Source organism: Lathyrus oleraceus, chromosome 1 (genome assembly GCF_024323335.1).
Source record: "Lathyrus oleraceus cultivar Zhongwan6 chromosome 1, CAAS_Psat_ZW6_1.0, whole genome shotgun sequence".
NCBI classification, from domain to species: domain Eukaryota; kingdom Viridiplantae; phylum Streptophyta; class Magnoliopsida; order Fabales; family Fabaceae; genus Lathyrus; species Lathyrus oleraceus.
This window is the reverse complement of record NC_066579.1, coordinates 426,946,333-426,970,923: the sequence shown is the minus strand read 5'-3', so window position 1 is coordinate 426,970,923 and position 24,591 is coordinate 426,946,333. Positions and strand designations below refer to the sequence as shown.

The following is a 24,591-nucleotide window of genomic DNA, read 5'->3' as shown; positions in this document are numbered from 1 at the left end:
AGAATCATTACCGAGTTATATTTTTCTAAACAACTTTCAAAACTAAACGAGATAACCACTTTGTATACATTCACACAAGAATCATTACAAAGTTAAATTCTCTTTTCAAAACATTTTCTAAACAATTCACAACCACTTTTTCCAGACAAACATAAGTGATCAAGCAATTAAGAGCCCATGGATAACCATGGATACAAAGGGTGCTAACACCTTCCCTTTGTATAATGTACCTCCCGAACCCAAAATCTAATTAAGGTCTTTCCTGTTCTTTTCCACCTTTCCTTATTGGATAAAAGAAAAGTCGGTGGCGACTCTTGCTAACCGCGACATTTGCTTTCCAAAAGCAAAACACACAAAGTCAGTTCACCGTATGACAACGTCGAAGACTTTGCAGGTAATATTTTTTTCTCTTGTTCTTAGTGCCACTTCTTTTTCTTCTTTACTTCTTGGCCTTCTTCTGTGTGCATTATTGTTGTTGCTTATTGTTGTACCCCAAAATTTGCCATCATTTTTCCTAGTTTTTTATCCAACCACTTGACTTGGGGATCAGTTGCATACATTAATAAATCATGCATATGCATCATTCATTCCATTTTCTTGGCTTATGGAGCTAGGGTTTGCAAGGTATGACTTGAATTTTCATCAAGGTAGGGGAAGTGAAGCCCTGATTTCTGGATGGTGGAGGTATGGATTCAACAAGGGGCTACCTAAGCCATCCTCAGGGGTATCCAAAACCCTAACTATTAATGGTATGAAAATGGGACCTTTTGGAGCTTTAGTAGGCCTTGTCTCAACTATCAAAACCCTAATTGGGGTGGTCACACATTGAATATTTGTTTGTGAAGCATCATGATTGATTCAAAGACCTTGGTTGAAGGGCATGCCTCGTGAAACCCTAATCAAGTAAGATATGGTCCTAAGGTACCTTATGGCTTGTACTTTCATTTGGATGGCCTCCAAACCCTAGTTTCATCCAAGTATTCACCCATTGGGTGTTTGACATCTTTGCTTGATCAAAGTTCCCCAATAACCTCTTGTTTCTTGGTTAATTCATGTTGCTGCCTTGGTTTTGGTTCCATTCATTTGTGCTTGAGCCCATGGATCCCAACTTAAGTCTTTAGTCCCACAACTTCCATTCTTGCCCCCATTCCATGGCATTTCATCTGGTTATTTCAAGTGCCTAGTCCATGCCTTGCTTGATTTCATCTGGTCAATGTTACTCAAGTCCCTTTCATGACATTGGTGTTTGGTCCATGAATCATTGGTTAGGTCATAGTTCATTGTACATTTTGGTCCTTGCTAAGATCTTGGGTTCATGCTCATTGTCCATTCTAGTTAATTTGGTTCATGTTAATGGTTCATTCAAGTCATATCCTTGTTCATCAGTCATGTTCAATCCATCTTTAAGTCATTCACAATTCATGTCCAAGTCATGGTCAAATCCAAATTCCATTCAAGTTTCAAGTATCATGTTCATGGATAAAGCAAATTCAAGATTCAAAACCTATCAAATTTCATTCAAATGCATCAATCCCATTCATTCCATCATCACAAATGTCTCATTACATACAAAAATGCAAAACATTACATGTTGACCAAATGTTGACTTTGGTCAACAGTTTGACTTTTTGGTCAACAGTTGACCAAAGTCAACTTAAATTCTTTTCTATCCTAAACCACCAATTGTCTAATCCTAGTCCTAATCCCATTTTACACTTCCATCTTGATTTTGTTTTGGCCATTTGCACATGATCTTCAATGCCATCATGCCATGAACTTGGTTTGAGCAAATAAACCTAGCAAAATAAAGCCATGTTGCAACATGTTAGACCATGTCACATGAGGTTATACCAAGGTCAAAATGGAGGCAATGTTGGTAAGCACCTGTAGAACCATTGACAAGTCAAAGTATCCTATGAATCCATACAGACCATGACCAAAGTGTTCATGCAAGCAAGGCAACAACAAACCTGCATCATGGCAATAAAGCCCATCAAATCATTAGCATCATGTACACAATGCAACTCCACACAATAATCCATAACAGGACCACATCAAGGCAATGCATTGAAACTTGAAGTATCATGTTATGGAGTCAAAGTCAGAACAGGTTGTAACCATTCCGCAACATGAATACATGGCTGCAGGAGTACAGTGTAAATCTTGGATCAATTTAAAGCACATCACAATAAAACAATACCAAACATTGGATCTGCAACATCACATTGCAAGCCAACAGACCAAGTCATGGACAAATGCAACATAAAAACCAGTTACAGACCTTGGGATCAACCTGTAGATGGATATCAACTCCTAGCTTCATTCAATCCATTCAACCATGAAAGGCACATCCATTCCAAGTTGTAAACAACTGTACAAAGTTACAAATCATGCATCCATGAGTCAAAGACGATTGCAGCTGACCTGCAATCAAAGCCAAAAGCTCACCTGACAAGCTAGGAGTCATGAACCACTCACCTGAAGCATGCCTTAAACCAATACAATCAGCTTCATGTGGTATACCTGCTACCAAACTAATCGAATGTCATAACCAAGTTGCCAAAAAACCATAATCCAAGTCCAAAACATCAAATGGTCATACACACACATAAAGGACAAACCAAGACCAAGGTTGCAAGGCATTCACCTACAGCAAGATGAGCAATGCAAATTTTCCAGACATCCTGCAGCAGAACCATGAACCAAGTGAAACAAGGCCTCACCTGCAGCAGAGTAAGACCTGTTTGAAATACTAGAGAGTAGACCAAGCATGAGCCTGTAGCCTACAACTACAACCAAAAAATTGAAGTTCAACAAACTTGAACAACAATAGGCTGCAATGCACTAAAGATGGACCTACAATTCAATCAACACATGCTACAGTGAACAGAATACCAAGCATGCCAATCATACATGACGAAAATAATCCAAACATGATTTTAAGCATACATGTTAATGGCCATATGTACAAACCACATGATAATGCCATACCATTTCCAAGCCATTTGTGTTCAAAACCTTCAAAGCCAATCATTCACATGTTTAAGAAAAACAATACACAATGTAATATGTCACACATCATTCATACATCATGCAGTAACAATGCAAGCCTAGTAATCCAAAATAGAACTACACATGGTCAGAATGGCTACACAATGAACTTTAAGGCCAAGGCTCCATGCTTCGACCAAGATAAAAGCTGCAAAACCTTAACTTATTCCCATCGGTGCAAGTAAAACCTGCAGTGAAAAACCAAGCCAAAACCATTCACCAAGCCTTGATTCACCTGCTGCAACCAGATAAGCCATGAAATGCACAATGCAATCCACAAAAAATCAACATCATCATAATGTAACAAGTCACCAACTCAGTCAGTTACATCACTAATCATAACTCAATTTAACTGAGGTTGATTCAGCTCACAAACCTAATGCCATGTTGTTTAACTGAAACTAACCCACTAATCATTACCACGTATTAAAATACCACCTGAAACAGTTTCAATAGGTGACTAACCTAACTCCATGTAATGGTAATTCAAACAGGACACTAGATAAACCAACTCATTAACAACTAAGAGAAAAACCTGCTCAGCAGGTCATCATTCATGATTAAGTTCAATTCCACTTAAACCAACCTGTCATAACCAGTAAAAGAAAAACAAGTTCAAATTCATTAACCATTCCTAACTAACTGAGTCAAACATAACTAACTGAGTTAACTGCTAACTCAGTGAGCCAATTCTAACCAACTCCAAGCCTCATCTAACAGATTCCAAACCTCATTCTAAACCTAACTATAATCCAAACTTCATCCCTGTTTAAATAGGATCATCATCATCATTCTAACACTTTTTGCATCACCTTCAAACTCACTCTCACTCTGCAAAATCTCTCTCTCACCACTCACTCAAAGCTCTTTTCTCCTAAGCCGTTGAAGCTTCAAATTGCTGGAGCTAGACCACTATTCATCACTCCAAATTTCCAGAAGAAAGAAAAAGAAGAAGAAGAAAGAAGGAAGAGAAGATGATGAATTGTGAAGAAGAATCAGAAACTCACCTGACAGTTTTCCGGCCTCCTTCTCCGATGAGTCAATCTCTAATCTTGGCATTTTCGCATTTTTTGGTCACTAGAGTGTAGAGTGTAAGGAGAGGAATCCAAGCCCTAAGGTTGTAGACGTTGAATCACCTTAGTTTCCACTTAATTTGCGTAAAAAGACTTAGGGTTCTTCAATGGGAATCCTTCGATTAAGATTATCCAGGAAAATTTCACTAAACCACCCCCAAATACATCACCAGTGCAGCCTTGCGCGTCTGCTGGTGACTTCAACCTTGGTTTAGGGAATCACCGTCGCCGCCGGCAGCCGCCGGCACGGTGTCTCACGACGGACGACCGGTGGAATGAGAGATGAGTGAGAAAAGGGGTTAACGCGCGCAACTGAACTTGGTTTAAATTGGTTGACTTGCTTGAAGTCAACTTTGAGATTTGGGTTTACCCTTAATGGGCTTAGTTCCATCCAGGCCCATTAAATTATGTTTCACACGCTACCATTTCACATACACCCCCCTGTGAACATTGAGCAAATATGGTAGTGGGCTTAGCGGAAAGCCCATAATTCGTTTTTGCTTATCACTTTGTTTTGTGGGCACACCCCCCTGTAGCCAATAATCTAGTTTTGGGCTTAGTTGAAGCCCACATAGTAGAACTCATTTTCTAACCCCTTCCAGGTGTTACACCTCCTAGCCAATTTTTGTTTTATTTTTTTATTGATTTCTAATTTTGTAATTAGCTTAATCAGATAGATTAGGTTAATTAGATTAATCTTGTGATAGGAATTTAAAATCTTGATTTTTAGAACATTAGGTTAATATAGTTAATTAGATCAAAAATTAGGTTTAATTAGAAATAATTGGATTTTTGATTAAATTTAGAACATAGTGTAATTTCCACACAATAAGTTAAAATCAAGCTTTAGGATTTAATAAATTTTTAGGCCATGGTTAGAATTTGAGTTGTGCTAATATTTGAACACATTTGGTAAATGACCATTTTGCCCTTTAGGGGGAATTTTAGGCATTTTACCCATTTAATAACATGATCCCTTAGGACTAGAACTTGACATTAGGATTAAATCATTTCCTAACAATTGTAAGTTCCCTTAAGGCTTTTATATAAACTTTTGACCGAGACTTTGATTAACAGGTGCATGCTCCCCTAGGATTTTAACATAGGTTTTTCGTCAACCTTAATCAACCAATGCATGATCCCTTAGGATAATTTCTAACAATTACTAACTTCTAGATTAGGATTAGCCTAGTTCCCCAAACAAAAATAAACCCATGATTAAATTGATCAAAAGCAATTTTGATCAATTAAATCCTTTGAACTTGTATAATCCCACAGTCTAATCTGAGTGACTAAAAGACCCTTGGTCACTTAATAAGACTTTTCTTCTAAGTGGTGGAGCTCAAGGCCTCAAGTCAAGATCTTCAATCAAGGCATCCTTAGTCATACCAAGCATCGGATTATACAAGCAATCAAAGGTGGCATCTTCAAGATTTTGTTAAATAAAAATTGGGGTTGTGTGGCATGAGCCTTAAGTAATAGAGAAGGAGTAGGACTGAAGTATTCCTACCCCCATTCCAAGTATCTTTGGGTATGAGACGTATGACCCAGTGCTCATCGTATTCGCCTCTATTCATAGACTTTAACACAATTCTAATCATACGAGTGACAAGTCTCTCTCACTACAAAGTAATGCAACAAGCAAGGACTACATCAACAACTTATCAATCATAATTCAAGTTGTACGACACGAGCCTTAAGCAATGGAGAAGGAATGGGACTGGAGAATTCCTACCCCCATTCTGGATATCTTTGGGTATGGGACGTATGACCCAACGCTCATCGTATTCGCCTTTATTCATAGACTTTAGTGCAATTCGAATCGAACGATTGATAAGGTCTCAATCAATACAAGAAACAACTACAAAGATTCTTTTCTCTCCACTTGAAAGTTAAGACGAGAGTTACATGCCACGAGCCTTAAGTAGTAAAGAAGGAATGAGACTAGAGCTTTCCTACACTCATTCTGGATATCTTTGGGAGCGAGACGTTTAACTCGTTGCTTATCGTATCCACCTTTACTCATAGAATTTAGTGTGATTCTTATCAAATAACTATAAAGTCTATTCCATTCTCTCTTTCACATCATTAAATCATATATTCTTGTCTCCTTAATCACCTTATTTTCAGCCCTAGTGGGTTGAACTACGAAAGCTCTGATTTCCTTATTGCACAATAAGGGTACGTAGGCAGGAGAATTCAGATTCTTCGTGAGCTATCTTATTTATAAATCTACTTTATCTATTGTTACCCAATTTATCAAGCAATCCTTCTTCATTCATTAAATCAATACCATCTTTTTGAGATCAATCATACTTCTCCTTGGACTCCTTGCCTATCCTTTTAGGACGTCTTAAGGACAGTCCATCTCCTAAATCGGGAGTTGTTTGGGGGTTTTGCCCAAACACTTAATTCAGTATTTCTTTTTGGCTTTACCCTATAGTGGTGGCCTGCTAGTCCAAGTATTGGTAAATGCCTACCTTTCTCTTTGATTCAGAGTCTCTCCTTCTTGGATCCAAGATACTATCCTTATTTGATCTCAAACTATTTGTTTCCCCATCAAGTGATATACTATTACTTGTACTACAATACTGCAATCATTCTTTGAATTAGGGTTGTCTTGTGAGTCCCCCTTGCTTAGACAAATGTCTCCCTCTCTCTCTATTGTCGTGGTTCTGAACTACGATTGCTCTGACTTTCTCATTATACAATAAGAATACATAGACACGAGGATACAAATACTTGGCGAGCATACTTCTAATTATTCCTCCTTCGCCTTAGGGAACCATTCATATCGTCCATTATTCATTACCTACCTTCGATCATAAATCGTTCATCCAGTGACATATTATTCCTTTGACATCAAAATACATTTTCTTTGGGATTCCATATATATCCTTTTCAGACGTATAACGAATAGTCCGCATTTCTACCTAGAGTTGTTTGGGCTACAACCTCAAACACTTAATTCCTTCTTTTTTTGGCTATACACCCTACAGGGGCGGCCTGCTGGTCCACATATCGGTTGAAGCTATTTCCCTCTATGGTACAAATCTCATTTCTTTTATGGATTCTAATACACTTTCACCTTGCGATTTCAAACAATACTTCTTCAGTCACTTATCACCGAGTATTCAATTAGGTGACTTTGGTCACCTCATTCTGTTCATCTCCATGATGCACTCATATTCAACCTTCATGCACTCCATATGATATACCAGTAACCTTTGAGCCAAATACACTACCTCTTTGTGTTCCTTCTTGTGTCACCTTGTGAACCAAGAGATGTTTGGGACTGTGCCCAAACACCTATTTCTTCGTCTTTTCGGCTTTACCCTATAGTGGCGGTCCTATTAGCCCACGTACTGGTAATAGCCACCTTACTCTTGGGTTCTTATTTTCACCCTTGTTGGAGCTCAAAACACTATTCTTTGGTTCAGACTATATTTCTATCACACTCCTTCCCATCTTCTGTCTCTAGTTCCTTGAACTACGAAGCTCTGAATTCCTCATTGCACCATGAGGATACATAGGCATGAGGGCCCTAATCCTCACCGAGCACTTTATCTATTTCCTTTTCCTTTTCCCATTCTTTTACGGGTAATCTTTAGATATAACACCTATTCGAGCGAGAACAATCAAAACGGTTCCCATGGAGTACCATGAATGTTTGGGGTGCTAATACCTTCCCATTGCATAACCGACTTCCTTACTGTAACACCTCAAAATTTGCCCTCCTCTCTTGGGACTAGCATTAACATATTGCATTACATTTTTAGGTCATTAGGCATTGCATATTGCATATCATGTGGTTACATTGTGCAAGCTATCCTCTCAAGTCTTGATCAGAAGATGAGGAAGTCAAAGTGCAAGCCTAGGGGTTTTACTGATTGATCACTGGCCATCTGAGGTTTGGGCTGTGAATTAAGGTTTTGTGATTCTCCAAGGATGTTGGACTTCATCTTGATTGCAATGATACATCATCATCATCATGGTTGGATGTCATCAGAAGATTGAAGAAGATTCCTTGAGATTAGGGTTTTGACCACTGGTCGACCCTAATCAGTTGTATTGGGCCAATCAGGGCTGGATCAGGAGATGGGGTTTATGATGGTTATGGGGGTTCATTATATGATTATATTGTGATTATTGAGGCTAGGGTTTCACCCTTGAGCCATTTCAGTTGGAGATTGGGGTTCAATTTGATCTGTGCATTGCCAAATTCATCTATCAGATGAAAAGTCAACTGTGGTCAACTGTACATGATCTGATGGATGTGGAGGTGGAAATGAGTTGGATACACTTCATTCATGTTGGAACAAGTGTTATATGACATCTCAAAGCTTAAAAATGAAGAAAATCAAGTCAGGACAAAAACTGCCAAAAATAGAAAGTGACTTGTAACTGAAGTTTCCAAAAATGGAAAGTTTAAAACCTCAAAAACAGATGTCCAAGGAAGCTTCAAATGAAAAATTGTTCAACATGACAGATGTAGATCTTGTTCTCACCTTTCCAAAAAGTCCAAGAACTTGAAAATCCAATGTGTGGTTTGCAAGATATGGCTCAGTGAATTTCAGAAATGACCCGTAATCAGGAGGCCATAACTACCACATACTTTGTCCAAATTGCAAGTTCTTTATATGCACAAACTCCATTTGACATGTACTTTGAGGGTGCATCATTGGATTTGTTCAAAAATGGCCAAGGCAAAAAGTCACTTTTCAACTGGACAGCTGAATTGGACCAGGGGCAAAATCGTCCAAATGTCAAAATAATTGGAATTTTTGAATGGGACTTTTTCCAACACCTCAGGAATGGCATTTTAAGTGTGTTTGAGTATTCATTTTGTGGTTAATGCACATGGTTTGAGTTTTGGGTTGAAAAATGAAATGTTAAAAATGGATCAATTACCACACACATGTGATTTTGAGAAATACTCCACCAATGGACATGAAACAAGTTTCTACACATTACATATGGCATTTGGGGATTGCTTGAGCTGTCAAAACAGCTGGCACTAGCTGTCATAGTGCATTTACCATTTTACCCTCCATTTGCAAAATTACATTATCACTTAACATGCTAAATTGGTTAATTACATGATTAGTGATGGATTAGTGCAACATATATATTCTAAATCACTTGCTAATCATAACAGAAATCACATTCTCCAAAGTTGGATCTAGAAACTCTCCAAATTCTCTCCATTTTCTCAAGAACAAAAAAACTTCAATTCCAAGTTTCTTCACCAAAACTCAATCAATTTCCATAATTCCTTTTGCATTCATCTTCTCTAATCATTATCTTGGACTGTTTTGGAAAGTTGGAGCATGAAGTGCATCGAATCGCAGCTGTCCAATATCACTCCATCCATGGTGAAATCGAAGTTTGAGCAATAGGAGCGAAATTGAAGGGAGCTGAGCTTCACATCATCTTTCCACGAGCTTGTACCGTTTCTGTTTCAGCAAAACACGCGCTAACTACACTGTTTTCACACGGCCATTCCAGGTATGTTGGATTTTCGATTCTCATGATAGGCTTAATGATTGTATGCGTTAGAAAGGCCTTGCTATGTAGATCATGGATATGTGTTTGGTTTTAGAAATAGTGACCTGTAGGGAGAGAAATCTGGAAATGAAAGTATGAGCATAAACCCTAACTCACTCGATTTGGAAGATATAGGAACTGTTAGGACAAATTGAAGTGATATTCGGATTGTGTGTGGAAAGACGAATCCAACGGCTATAGGCTTGTCCATTTTCGTTAACTTTTGTTGTTCTTCGTTTTTTCAAATTTTCTGGAAAATTCGCGTGAGGAAGAAGATGAAATAGTCGCTTTGATCCAAATTTCAGTTTGAAAATTCAAAAAAAACTGTTTCCCGCCGGCGCCAAAAGATTTACAAAAATGCCATTGATGATTTTTAGTTAATTTCATTTAATTATTAGAAAATATTTAACACATTAAAAAATTCAGAAAAAATAGAAAAAAAATCAGAAAAATATGGAAAAATTGTGTTGACTTTGTCTTTGAGTGTAGGATTTTTTTGACCTATTGGTCAAAGTTGTGCTTGGCAAATATTTTATTTGGCATAGGCTTTTCTAATGTATGTCACATTTTGATACATTTTGGCAATTTGATCATGAAATACTCATATCATAAAATAAATGGCTGAAAATTTTTGTGGTGGTTCTTGACTCATTGAGGATTATTTATATGTAAATTTCATGAATTTTTGATACCTGGTCAGAGAGCAGCAAATTCTGGAACTTAGGTGTGACAATTTGTGTCACACCTCTTGATGTCAACTTGTTGAATTTAATTGGATAACCTATGCATGTTAGAATTGAATGAAATTTGGCATGGTGAATTGTTGATATGTTAGGATGTTGTATGAATTTTTGTAGAATTTTTCACTGCCTTTTCTAATTGATCATGATTTTTCATTTCTGGTTGTTGAAATTGCAAGCTCATGTGATACATGTTGGTAGATTGATTGGGAAATCCTCATATTGTATTGTATGGCCATGAAATTTGATATGCATGAACTAGACACATTGTGTGACCTCCCTGTTTTGGTCCCATCCATTTCTTTTTTGTTTTCATTGAGATATGAATTTTTGAAGTGGATGTATGCATTGATGTTGTAAATTGAAGCATGAAATGGTGTCTGTTTTTGTTGATTTTCATTGACATGGTTTCATTTTCCCAATTGAGCTCAAATTTGACATGGTAGACCTTGATTATCCCCTGTTTAGGTGTAATTAATTTGAGAATTTTTGGATGTGTTTTGGTATAGATTTGAATGCAATAATTCTGTTTGCATGTTTGATGTTTCTTTTGACCTCATTTTGTGTTGTTTGTGCATGAATTGAACATGATGGATGATATAAACATGAGACCAATGATGTTTGCTCTTGTTTGATGTTAATTGATGTTGGTTGATGAATACCTTGCTGTTTTAGATTTTTTCTTGCTTTTGGACCCTAGGCTTAGCCTAGTGGTCTAGTTGCTAATGTTTGCTTGATTTTTCAGGATCAAAAGCATAATGCACATGGAGAATGATCCAAATCAATTTTAAATGATGTGGTTTGATGTTTGTACACTAACATAACATTGTTTTGTAGGTGGTAAAGCTTAGGCTTAAGCTTTGAGCTTGCCTTGTGTTGTGTATTGAGTTGTATAGTTTGATTGATTGAATACTTGTTGTTTATGGTTTGTCTGTTTGAGTACTAACTGTGTTTGATTGTTTCCAGGTACTTTAGTTGCTCAGTTCCTTGTGAACTTTTGCTTTGCTTTGCTTAAGCAACTTGCATAGAGGTATAACTTTCTAACTTCATGTAGTCTGGAGACCCGGTCTGTTATTTGACCGGGCAAATTGTCTGAAGTCCTCCTTAAGAGGCAATGATTGTGGTTGTTTATTTTTAAGCCCAAGCAGGAAAAGTCCTTCAAGTAAGGCAATTGGTGGAAGGTAGGGATAAGCAGTCTATCCCCCACTATTCTGTGAGTCTTCTCCTTGCTCCCATTACATGGTTGTAGCATTGAGATCTGAGCCCAAGATCTTGTGCAGTGCACATTGAGTCAGAGTCTCCGAGTATAGAAGGGTCCCCCTATTCTGGACCCATGCTCATTTGTCAGCTCTCCCTGGTTAGGGATAAGAGCTGTGAGGTCTGATCCTCACTTCATCCTTTCATCCGCTTCACCTTAGCCTCGTAATGGCAAGGTTAAGAGCAAACACAGCCTGTACAGACGATTGCTTAGGCAGTCAAACCTGATTGATTGAGCCCCTTGTTTGGCTATAGTGCGTGTTATGTGGATATCTGATTGACATGCTTGTTTGAGATACCTGTTCTCATTTGATGATATATGATTGTATGCTTGTGTGCTAGCTTCTTTCCTGGTTAGGTTAGTTTGCTTATGCAAGTAGGATAGAAAACCGAACTTAGGGTTAACGATGCATGACAACATTAGGCTCGAGTCTCAGCTCCCTAATTGTGTATCTTTCCCCGGTTTCTGGTTAGCAATTTAGTCCCTTTCAGGGGAACTACATCGCCCTGATCCTTGTTCCAGACGAGGTATGTAGGCAGGTGGTCATGCGAGACCACTCCGGGCAACCTTTTTCTTTTTTGCGTGTGTTTACTTGTTATCTGACTGTGCTGTTTGGTGTTTTGGGTTCGGATGCCGACGTAAGCCCAGTGATTGGCAGTCGGGCTCCACGTTTGCCCTTTTGAGAGTGTTTTGGTTCGGATGCCGACGTAATTCCATCCAGTGGTTGTCGGGCTCCATGTTTGCCACCCTTGCTTGTTTGTATGTTTTGTGTTGTTTGGCGTGCGTAAGCCGAACTACAGTGGCTCTGATTCTTGTTCCAGACAAGATATGTAGGCATAAGGTGCGATACCTTATCGAGCCCGTTTCTCTTAACCCCACCTGCGTTCCCCGTGTGTGTGTGTGATGTTTAGCAACCTTTTCTTTATTCTAGGACGTGGATCCCGTCGAGTACGACGGACGTGAGGGGTGCTAATACCTTCCCCTTGCGTAACCGACTCCCTTACCCTTTCTCTCTGGTCGCGAGACCATGTCTTTCCAGGTTTTTCTGATCGTTTCCTTTCCCTATCTTGGGATAAATAACGCGCAGTGGCGGCTCTGTGTGTTTTATTTTTAGGCTCGCCGGTTGATTTTTCGCAGGATGCGACAGCTGGCGACTCTGCTGGGGACTTCACGATGTAGACCTATGCTGGTCCATCGTCCCTAAGCGAGTCCTTCCTAGCGTTCTAGGATTAGTTTAGGTTGCTTGTGTGTTATTTATTGCATTTATTATTCTAACCGGTGTGTATCTATATTTGCATTAATGTCTACATGCATCATACTATCATGTTGTTGCCGTCCTCTGTGCAGGTGGTTCCCTCTGTGTGGGGTGGGTGTTCTGAGTGGGGCTAAAACCCAGGCCCGAGTATACACCTAGGATTAGCGTGGTCTCGCGTCGCTCACATGTCGGTTGGGCATGATGTTGCGACGTGACATACCACAAGCCGGACGAGGTTCATCTGAGAAATGCTCTTCCAGTGGGATTTTCCACTTTGGTTGGGTTATCTCTTTTGAGCTGTTGACTCTGGTGACCGATCATTTCCCGGATCTTTGGTTTAGACGATCTCAGGAGAGCTACAATGGCACACCCGAAAGGGCAAACCCATCGAGTATCTCTGCCCGATTGTCGAGACTATTATCCGCCTTAGGATAACCTGATTAGAATTTACCTGTGAGGGGAGGGATAATTCTTTCAGATGCATGTTCAGATGGTGACTCAGATGGTGACTTTTGTTCCGTGGGTCCTATTTATAAGTCGGATTTATGGTCATTTATTGCCGAGACGCCGGAGTGCTGTCCGTGATTTATCAGTGGGGATCCGTTTATTTCAGGATTCCCCGGGCCGAGATATTTATCAGTGGGGATCCGTTTATTTCAGGATTCCCCGGGCCGATTCAGATGGTTGTGGGTGTCTGCTCAGAGACTGGTGATGATGATGATGTATCTTTCTTCCGTTTATTTCGGAACCCGAGGGTCAGAGTTGTGGTTACAGTTCCCTCAGATGGTTATGATCAGTTCAGAAACCAGGCTTCAGTGCAGATGATCAGATGACTTAGAGGATGGCCCATTGCATTCATTCATCAGCATCATTTTGCATTCATCTGCACCAAACCCACGTCTGGCCATAGGGGGAGTATGATGGATTGAGAATCTGGTTGAGAGACATCCTGATGCCAAAATGTTATTGTCGAAATTTTATCTGTCTCGAGGAAACCAGGATCGAAAGACAGAAGCTTCCTCGTATGGATAGACGTTGCATTCATGCATATTAACCTGTTTGCTGTTTTGCAGGAATCATTGCTCGCGCTCGTAGAGTTGTACCCTTGCACTCAACTCGTCCTCACAGATACTTCACCAGACGCAACACTCCTCGACTGATGGATCCTCCCAACGCTGACATCCTCGAACTGAAAGAGAAGATGGGAGAGCTGATCAATGTCATGCAAGAGTTCGCCTTGGGGCAGAAAGTAATTGCCGAAAAGGTGGGGAGGATTGAAGACTGGCTGAAGATGGGGAACATGCAAGGAAACGCTTCGTCGTCTGGACCGAAGAAGCCATTTGGTAATGACCAGCACAAGGATGAGGGTGAATCGAGTGCTGTGTGCGCCCAGAGAGGACACGGTAGGGGTCGTTACTACCAGCACACCGCTGCGGTAACTATTCCTGCTGACAATCAGCCTGCACAACAGCAACAGCAGCGTCAGCCATTTCAGCAGAGGTCTCAGAGGGTAGGCTATCCAGTCAGGAGGAGGATGAGTGATCGGCATTTTGACAGGCCGCCTGTGACATACTCTGTCCTATTGAAAAAGTTGAAAGATATGGGGCTGGTACAGTTGAGGACTTTGGCACCTATGGGACCTGATCAAAGGCCAGCCAATTTTGATGAAAATGTCAAATGTGAATTCCATTCGGGTGCTCCCGGGCACAGTGTAGAGGACTGCAAAGCTTTTAAGCACGTAGTCCAAGACCTGGTGGATTCAAAAGCAATCAACTTTGCTCCATCTCCGAATGTTAATGTCAATCCCATGCCGACACGTGGTCAGGCGATGGTGAGTGCAATTGCTGAAGATTCGGATCACGCCTGTGCAATGGGTGGAGAGAACAACAGTGACTGCAAGTTCAGTGGTTGGATAAAGCCGTGCGTATCAGGGATGGGAATCCAGAACTGCAAGGCCTGAAAGGATCATCACTGTCACTCGTCCGGAAGAGTAATATTTCTTGTTTTCAGTTTTATTTGCACGAAAGCCATACGTGTTGCCCGACACGTAATGGTCCATTGTAAGGGCCACCTCATGTTCATAATTTGCATTTTCTGCATCATTAATAAATGGATGTTTTTCAGTCAAAAAGCGGTGTTCCCTGTTTTTCATTTATTTTTGCAGTTTAAAAACAAATAAAAATGGCAATGTTTATTTTCATTTTTCTTTTTGATTTGTCTCGTTCCAAATTCGAAAAATAATTCTCCGGATCTCGTTGATAACAATTTGGTTACCCCTCATATGACTTCGACAATTCGAGCAATCGTGCCGAAGAAGGAGGCGAAGAAGATTGTGATCTGCTGGAATTAGCCAGGTTGTTTAAACAAGAGGAGAAGGTGATTCAGCCGCACGTGAAGCAGGTTGAGATTGTTATTCCCAGCACCGCCGAGGTCGGAAAGGAAATGAAAATTGAGAGCCGCTTCGGAGGCAAATCGGGAGTAGAATGGTAGCCTTGTTGAAAGAGCATGTGGACGCCTTCACCTGGTTATGTCAGGATATGCCAGGGTCGGATACCGGTGTCATTGTGCACAAGCTGCCATGGAGAGAAGACTGTCCTCTAGAGAAGCGGAACGCCGGTGCTACTTAGCAGAGAGCCATGGTGACTTTGTTTCATGACATGATTCATCATGAAATCGAATGCTATGACATGATAGCAAAGTCCCAAACAGAAGAGGGGCATCTGGCAGATCTGGCCAAGTCGTTTGACCAGTTGGGACAATTCAAACTGAGGTTGAATTCAAGCGAGTGCACTATCAGAGTGCGGTCCGGTAAGATGTTGGGGTTCATCATAAGTTGTAAGGGAGGAATCGAGGTTGATCCTGCAAAAAAAAAAAAAAAAAAACGAGAAATGCCTGAACCGAGAATGGAAAGAGAGGTTCGTGGTTTCTTAGAAAGATTGAACTACCTGTCATGGTTCACATCTCATCTAACAGCCACATGTGAACACATGTTCAAGATGTTGAAAAAAGAAAAGATCAAACGGTCAGGTGAAATAATGATTGCCAAGGGGCATTGAAAAAATAAAAAGAAAAGTTGCAGGAGCCTCTGATTCTGATACCTCCTGTGGAAGGAGCAATTGTTAATCTGGTACTTGACGGCCTTCGAGGGGTCTACGAGGTGAAGTGGGTCAGCATGACAGGTCTTGTCGAAAAGAGCATGCAATTTACCTAAGCAAAAAGTTTGTCGACTGTGAAACAATACATTCACTGTTCGAGAAAACTTGCTGTACTTTGGCATAGGCTGCTCGCCGACTGAGACAGTATATGCTGATTCATGCCACTTTGTGGATTTCCGAGATGGATCCGATCGGGTATGTGTTTGAGAAGCCAGCATCGACCGGACGGGTTGCGGGAAAGCAAAAGAATGTTGACTGATTTGTGATCCGCTCAGAAAGCAATCAAGGGGTGTGTTGTCTGATTACATCTCTCTGCAACCCGTTGAGGTTATCAACCGATGAAGTTTGAGTTCCCTGATGAGGACATCTCGAGGTACTCAAATCGAAAGATTGAGAGTGACCGATCCCGGAGGAGGGGCCTGACCCTGAATCCGAACGGATTCTGATGTCTGATGGGGAGGTTAAGGTGAATAAGCTTTTATTGCCCGGCTAACGTTTGAGTGTACCCACAGTGGTGGCCGAGTACGAAGCTGGTATCCTGGGTACTGTACCGCGGTACGTACGTCTGCTGGGGCACACGCCTTTCTCACTTAGAAAGCTTGATTGAAGAAAAGAGGCTAGCAGCCATCTATCAGGGGCAGTTATATTAGCAGGGAATGAAGCGTGCTCTTGACAAGAAAGTATGACCTCGGGTATATCACGTGGGTGATATGGTGCTGAAAAGGATCCTTCCTCCTCAGAACGATCGAAGGGGCAAATGGACACCGAATTATGAAGGTCCATTCGTGGTCAAGAAGGTTTTCTCTGGAGGAGCCTTGTTGTTAACGACCATGGATGGTGAGGATTTTCCATCCCCTGTGAATGCGGACGCAGTTAAAAAATACTTCGTATAAAAAGACCCGCTGGACGAAAAGAACAAAATAGTCCAGGCAAGAATGGGCATCCCGGCGAACCAAAAACAGAAGGAAAGGTTCGGGCAAAAATTAGGGATATAGATGAAAAAATGTACACCCGGCAAGTCGAAAACCTGAGATAGGCGACTTGGGCAAAAAGGGGTATCCCGGCGGACTGAAAACCCGAAAGGGCGGTCCAGGCAAAAGAGGGATTGAAACGAACAACTGCGTCTAGCATGATCGTTTGCGCTTTGGTTAAAGCATCATGGATAATACCCGGTGGGGATCAGTTGGAATCGTCTTGTTCAGAAGGCAGAAAGCACGGAGAGTCTGAGGACATATGGGGTGTAACTGAGTTGGAACTCGATGAGATCACGGGTTTCACATTGCCATTAGGATAGATTTTTCCTTTTGTGCGCAATTACCTCTTTTCAGGAATTGCTTCCTTTTGTATTGCTCATTTGAGCCACTTTTTTTCAAATCAACAAAATGCACATTCAGTCAAATAATTTTGTTTTTGTTTTTCATTACCGTTTTGATTGCAAGAACATCCAGATATTTTTGATAAAGAATTTTGCATTTTAAGACATACAGGTTTCCTTCCAATGCATGTTTATAAGATTGAAAGCTTGAAATCTTATTTGGAAGGTTGAGTGACCCAAGTGTTGAAATCTTGACACGCCCGGGGCACGGTTTTATCTGACGATCTGTTTTGCAGGTACTGTTAGATATTTTCACTCACTTGCAGGTGGTGATGCGGAGGCTTTGTAACAGATCCCCAGAGAGTTCGCTCAGGAACGAATGAATGAAAAACGACGAAGTGACGTTGAGGCGTACGACGATCCTTGATGATAATCAAGAAGACTCTTCAAAATCAGAAGATTTGAAAGTTTGTGGAAAATCCCCGCAGAGTCTGATCAGGGGCAAAGCAAGTTAGAGAACGGTGAAGAAACGACGAGAGACGTCCGACGACCTTTGGAATTAATCAAGAAGACTCTTCAAAAGTCGGAGGATTGAAATTTCTGTATACATCCCAGGAGTACGCTTTCCGTCGAGCGCGGAGCAATTGGGAATATAAGATGATGGAGCAGAAAAGGTCCAGACGAGTCTGGGAATTCTCAAAAGTGGAAAGCTGATACGAGATTGGGAGGTGGATACCGTGGTTCGATGAGTCGACGGGTGTTCTGTACCTACTTTTCTCATTTCCCAGCTAGGTCCCCAAGCAGAGTCGTAGGGCCAAACCTTCCAGCAGATCCAATGTCTGTGAATTCCCCAGCCGAGTCAGGATGGTGATCTCCGGCAGGTTTACAACGATGTTTCCGCAGCAGCCAGATCTGAAGGTTGTTACTCCCCGAGTGGAGCGGGTTTCAATGAAATATATCTCCAGCAGTGTTCATCCTACCAGTGGATTAGACAAGTTCCCGTAGCGGACGGATTTTGCATCCCCAGCTGAGTTGATTCTACCTGTAGATTGCATGGGTTATCCCCAGCGGAGTAGCATTTGTTTCCCTAGCATGGTCAGGATGGTTGTCCCCAGCAGGTGATAGATTGATGCTTCCCCAGTTGAGTCTGGAGATTGCTGTTTCCCCAGCGGAGTATTTGTGAGTATTTCCCCAGTGAAGTCGGCAGGTATCTGTGAGGGTTTCCCAAAGCAGAGTCGGGATTGATATCCCCAGCAAGTCAAAAGACTATATCCCCACAGAGTGTTGGTGGTGCTTATTCCCAGCAGTTTCCCAGGCGGATTGGGTGCAAAGGAGGTTCTTCCCCAGCAAGGGTTGCCTATTTCCCAGCAGCAGTGCTATTCCCCAGCAGGGTGGAGATCGGAGTATTGACGAGTTCCTCAACAGAGTGTCTCGTGCTCCTCAGAAGAGTCCCTTAAGGGGGACGTTTTTATGCATTCATCATGTAGCGTAAGCATAGCATATTGCATAGAAAAATAAATCGCGTAGCATTTCCATAATTATGGAGCATTACGCAGAAAAGATCATGCATCATTGTTGCAAGCATAGAGCTAGTCTCAAGCCGTGGTTACCGCTTGAGAAGTGGTTGTGTCGGACAGTGAAGGTGTTACTCCGAAGAGTTTAGCCTCATGATTGGATCAGAGATGTACCCCAGTAGTGCGATACTGGAGGAAGCTTTTCCGTCGGGCCGAGATGGGAATGAAGATTGGAGAATGTTACGCGATCAGCGCGATTCGAGCCGTGGTTACCGCTTGAGGATTGGTTTTGCCGGACAGTGAAGACGATACTCCGAGGAGTTCAGCATTGTGAGTTTGGAGCAACAGTATTTCCCAGTCATCAGTAAGTGTCTGGTCAAGCTTTCTTTGGTGTCAGTAAACATCATCATTCGATGTCCAGTAAACGTCGAGTTATTTCCCAGTCATTGTTTAATGTCTGGTCGGTCATCCTTGTTTGATGTCCTGTCAACATCCTTGTTTGATGTCCTGTCAACATCCTTGTTTGATGTCCTGTCAACATCATTGTTTGATGTCCCGTCAACATCATTGTTTGATGTCTGTCCGCATCATTGTTTGATGTCTGTCCGCATCATTGTTTGATGTCTGTCCGCATCATTGTTTGATGTCTGTCCGCATCATTGTTTGATGTCTGTCCGCATCATTGTTTGATGTCTGTCCGCATCATTGTTTGATGTCTGTCCGCATCATTGTTTGATGTCTGTCCGCATCATTGTTTGATGTCTGTCCGCATCATTGTTTGATGTCTGTCCGCATCATTGTTTGATGTCTGTCCGCATCATTGTTTGATGTCTGTCCGCATCATTGTTTGATGTCTGTCCGCATCATTGTTTGATGTCTGTCCGCATCATTGTTTGATGTCTGTCCGCATCATTGTTTGATGTCTGTCCGCATCATTGTTTGATGTCTGTCCGCATCATTGTTTGATGTCTGTCCGCATCATTGTTTGATGTCTGTCTGCATCATTGTTTGATGTCTGTCCGCATCATTGTTTGATGTCTGTCTGCATCATTGTTTGATGTCTGTCCGCATCATTGTTTGATGTCTGTCCGCATCATTGTTTGATGTCTGTCCGCATCATTGTTTGATGTCATGTCAACATCATTGTTCGGTGCCTGTAAACATCGAGTTTCCTCCCGGTCATTGGTTAATGTCTGGTCGAGCTTTTTTTTGGTGTCAGTAAACATCATCGTCCGATGTTCAGTAAACGTCGAGTTTCTCCCCAGTCATCAGTCAGTGTCTGGTTGAAGGTGTACCCTCTGACGTGTTGCCCTTAGAGTGGTGATTAGTGAAGTTTCCGACTATCAGGTTGAAGCACTAATGGTATTCAGGCCAGTTTTTCGGAGTTCAGACCGAAGTGGTTTTCGGACCAGGTAGAAGAAGAGAAAATTTTCGGGGTTCAAGAAAAGCAAAAAAAGAATGAGAATCCCGAGTGGATGTGGTGATCAGGCCATGGTTATCCCTGAGTTACCATTTATTTTGGTATCCAGGTCGACGTTTCAGAGTTTGTTTCTTCGCCGATGCTGACAGGCGTTGTTAATTATTATCCCATCAGAGTGCAAATTGTTCGTCTGTTCTTGGTATTCAATCACTCTTCATCCTGATTATCCGAAAGCCGAGGCTATTTCGTATCGACAGGTTCACAGTGGATTGAATAGGGGCAGCTGTAACACCTCAAAATTTGCCCTCCTCTCTTGGGACTAGCATTAACATATTGCATTACATTTTTAGGTCATTAGGCATTGCATATTGCATATCATGTGGTTACATTGTGCAAGTTATCCTCTCAAGTCTTGATCAGATGAGGAAGTCAAAGTGCAAGCCTAGGGGTTTTACTGATTGATCACTGGCCATCTGAGGTTTGGGCTGTGAATTAAGGTTTTGTGATTCTCCAAGGATGTTGGACTTCATCTTGATTGCAATGATACATCATCATCATCATGGTTGGATGTCATCAGAAGATTGAAGAAGATTCCTTGAGATTAGGGTTTTGACCACTGGTCGACCCTAATCAGTTGTATTGGGCCAATCAGGGCTGGATCAGGAGATGGGGTTTATGATGGTTATGGGGGTTCATTATATGATTATATTGTGATTATTGAGGCTAGGGTTTCACCCTTGAGCCATTTCAGTTGGAGATTGGGGTTCAATTTGATCTGTGCATTGCCAAATTCATCTATCAGATGAAAAGTCAACTGTGGTCAACTGTACATGATCTGATGGATGTGGAGGTGGAAATGAGTTGGATACACTTCATTCATGTTGGAACAAGTGTTATATGACATCTCAAAGCTTAAAAATGAAGAAAATCAAGTCAGGACAAAAACTGCCAAAAATAGAAAGTGACTTGTAACTGAAGTTTCCAAAAATGGAAAGTTTAAAACCTCAAAAACAGATGTCCAAGGAAGCTTCAAATGAAAAATTGTTCAACATGACAGATGTAGATCTTGTTCTCACCTTTCCAAAAAGTCCAAGAACTTGAAAATCCAATGTGTGGTTTGCAAGATATGGCTCAGTGAATTTCAGAAATGACCCGTAATCAGGAGGCCATAACTACCACATACTTTGTCCAAATTGCAAGTTCTTTATATGCACAAACTCCATTTGACATGTACTTTGAGGGTGCATCATTGGATTTGTTCAAAAATGGCCAAGGCAAAAAGTCACTTTTCAACTGGACAGCTGAATTGGACCAGGGGCAAAATCGTCCAAATGTCAAAATAATTGGAATTTTTGAATGGGACTTTTTCCAACACCTCAGGAATGGCATTTTAAGTGTGTTTGAGTATTCATTTTGTGGTTAATGCACATGGTTTGAGTTTTGGGTTGAAAAATGAAATGTTAAAAATGGATCAATTACCACACACATGTGATTTTGAGAAATACTCCACCAATGGACATGAAACAAGTTTCTACACATTACATATGGCATTTGGGGATTGCTTGAGCTGTCAAAACAGCTGGCACTAGCTGTCATAGTGCATTTACCATTTTACCCTCCATTTGCAAAATTACATTATCACTTAACATGCTAAATTGGTTAATTACATGATTAGTGATGGATTAGTGCAACATATATATTCTAAATCACTTGCTAATCATAACAGAAATCACATTCTCCAAAGTTGGATCTAGAAACTCTCCAAATTCTCTCCATTTTCTCAAGAACAAAAAAACTTCAATTCCAAGTTTCTTCACCAAAACTCAATCAATTTCCATAATTCCTTTTGCATTCATCTTCTCTAATCATTATCTTGGACTGTTTTGGAAAGTTGGAGCATGAAGTGCATCGAATCGCAGCTGTCCAATATCACTCCATCCATGGTGAAATCGAAGTTTGAGCAATAGGAGCGAAATTGAAGGGAGCTGAGCTTCACATCATCTTTCCACGAGCTTGTACCGTTTCTGTTTCAGCAAAACACGCGCTAACTACACTGTTTTCACACGGCCATTCCAGGTATGTTGGATTTTCGATTCTCATGATAGGCTTAATGATTGTATGCGTTAGAAAGGCCTTGCTATGTAGATCATGGATATGTGTTTGGTTTTAGAAATAGTGACCTGTAGGGAGAGAAATCTGGAAATGAAAGTATGAGCATAAACCCTAACTCACTCGATTTGGAAGATATAGGAACTGTTAGGACAAATTGAAGTGATATTCGGATTGTGTGTGGAAAGACGAATCCAACGGCTATAGGCTTGTCCATTTTCGTTAACTTTTGTTGTTCTTCGTTTTTTCAAATTTTCTGGAAAATTCGCGTGAGGAAGAAGATGAAATAGTCGCTTTGATCCAAATTTCAGTTTGAAAATTCAAAAAAAACTGTTTCCCGCCGGCGCCAAAAGATTTACAAAAATGCCATTGATGATTTTTAGTTAATTTCATTTAATTATTAGAAAATATTTAACACATTAAAAAATTCAGAAAAAATAGAAAAAAAATCAGAAAAATATGGAAAAATTGTGTTGACTTTGTCTTTGAGTGTAGGATTTTTTTGACCTATTGGTCAAAGTTGTGCTTGGCAAATATTTTATTTGGCATAGGCTTTTCTAATGTATGTCACATTTTGATACATTTTGGCAATTTGATCATGAAATACTCATATCATAAAATAAATGGCTGAAAGTTTTTGTGGTGGTTCTTGACTCATTGAGGATTATTTATATGTAAATTTCATGAATTTTTGATACCTGGTCAGAGAGCAGCAAATTCTGGAACTTAGGTGTGACAATTTGTGTCACACCTCTTGATGTCAACTTGTTGAATTTAATTGGATAACCTATGCATGTTAGAATTGAATGAAATTTGGCATGGTGAATTGTTGATATGTTAGGATGTTGTATGAATTTTTGTAGAATTTTTCACTGCCTTTTCTAATTGATCATGATTTTTCATTTCTGGTTGTTGAAATTGCAAGCTCATGTGATACATGTTGGTAGATTGATTGGGAAATCCTCATATTGTATTGTATGGCCATGAAATTTGATATGCATGAACTAGACACATTGTGTGACCTCCCTGTTTTGGTCCCATCCATTTCTTTTTTGTTTTCATTGAGATATGAATTTTTGAAGTGGATGTATGCATTGATGTTGTAAATTGAAGCATGAAATGGTGTCTGTTTTTGTTGATTTTCATTGACATGGTTTCATTTGCCCAATTGAGCTCAAATTTGACATGGTAGACCTTGATTATCCCCTGTTTAGGTGTAATTAATTTGAGAATTTTTGGATGTGTTTTGGTATAGATTTGAATGCAATAATTCTGTTTGCATGTTTGATGTTTCTTTTGACCTCATTTTGTGTTGTTTGTGCATGAATTGAACATGATGGATGATATAAACATGAGACCAATGATGTTTGCTCTTGTTTGATGTTAATTGATGTTGGTTGATGAATACCTTGCTGTTTTAGATTTTTTCTTGCTTTTGGACCCTAGGCTTAGCCTAGTGGTCTAGTTGCTAATGTTTGCTTGATTTTTCAGGATCAAAAGCATAATGCACATGGAGAATGATCCAAATCAATTTTAAATGATGTGGTTTGATGTTTGTACACTAACATAACATTGTTTTGTAGGTGGTAAAGCTTAGGCTTAAGCTTTGAGCTTGCCTTGTGTTGTGTATTGAGTTGTATAGTTTGATTGATTGAATACTTGTTGTTTATGGTTTGTCTGTTTGAGTACTAACTGTGTTTGATTGTTTCCAGGTACTTTAGTTGCTCAGTTCCTTGTGAACTTTTGCTTTGCTTTGCTTAAGCAACTTGCATAGAGGTATAACTTTCTAACTTCATGTAGTCTGGAGACCCGGTCTGTTATTTGACCGGGCAAATTGTCTGAAGTCCTCCTTAAGAGGCAATGATTGTGGTTGTTTATTTTTAAGCCCAAGCAGGAAAAGTCCTTCAAGTAAGGCAATTGGTGGAAGGTAGGGATAAGCAGTCTATCCCCCACTATTCTGTGAGTCTTCTCCTTGCTCCCATTACATGGTTGTAGCATTGAGATCTGAGCCCAAGATCTTGTGCAGTGCACATTGAGTCAGAGTCTCCGAGTATAGAAGGGTCCCCCTATTCTGGACCCATGCTCATTTGTCAGCTCTCCCTGGTTAGGGATAAGAGCTGTGAGGTCTGATCCTCACTTCATCCTTTCATCCGC

At 40.6% G+C, this 24,591-nt stretch overlaps 1 protein-coding gene across 6 annotated transcripts; it reads right to left on the bottom strand.

Moving 5' to 3' along the window:
* Positions 1-1,489: 1,489 nt before the first annotated feature.
* On the bottom strand, positions 1,490-4,425 carry LOC127079373 (uncharacterized). 6 transcript variants are annotated; one of them, XR_007787924.1, is made up of 7 exons: positions 4,059-4,425; positions 3,215-3,286; positions 2,648-2,789; positions 2,479-2,523; positions 2,282-2,371; positions 1,885-1,970; positions 1,490-1,796 (listed from the first exon to the last, which is right to left on the bottom strand). XR_007787924.1 is itself a non-coding variant. In XM_051019758.1 (7 exons), the coding sequence occupies exons 1-5, from the start codon at positions 4,108-4,110 to the stop codon at positions 2,307-2,309; spliced, it is 390 nt and encodes a 129-aa protein (XP_050875715.1). In that variant the 5' UTR covers positions 4,111-4,425; the 3' UTR covers positions 1,490-1,796; positions 1,885-1,970; positions 2,282-2,306. The 6 variants fall into 6 exon arrangements, 3 of the variants coding, with proteins under 3 accessions (XP_050875715.1, XP_050875719.1, XP_050875726.1); XR_007787926.1 differs by having other exon boundaries at positions 2,479-2,534; positions 2,652-2,789; XM_051019758.1 differs by having other exon boundaries at positions 2,479-2,534; positions 3,215-3,289.
* Positions 4,426-24,591: the final 20,166 nt, after the last annotated feature.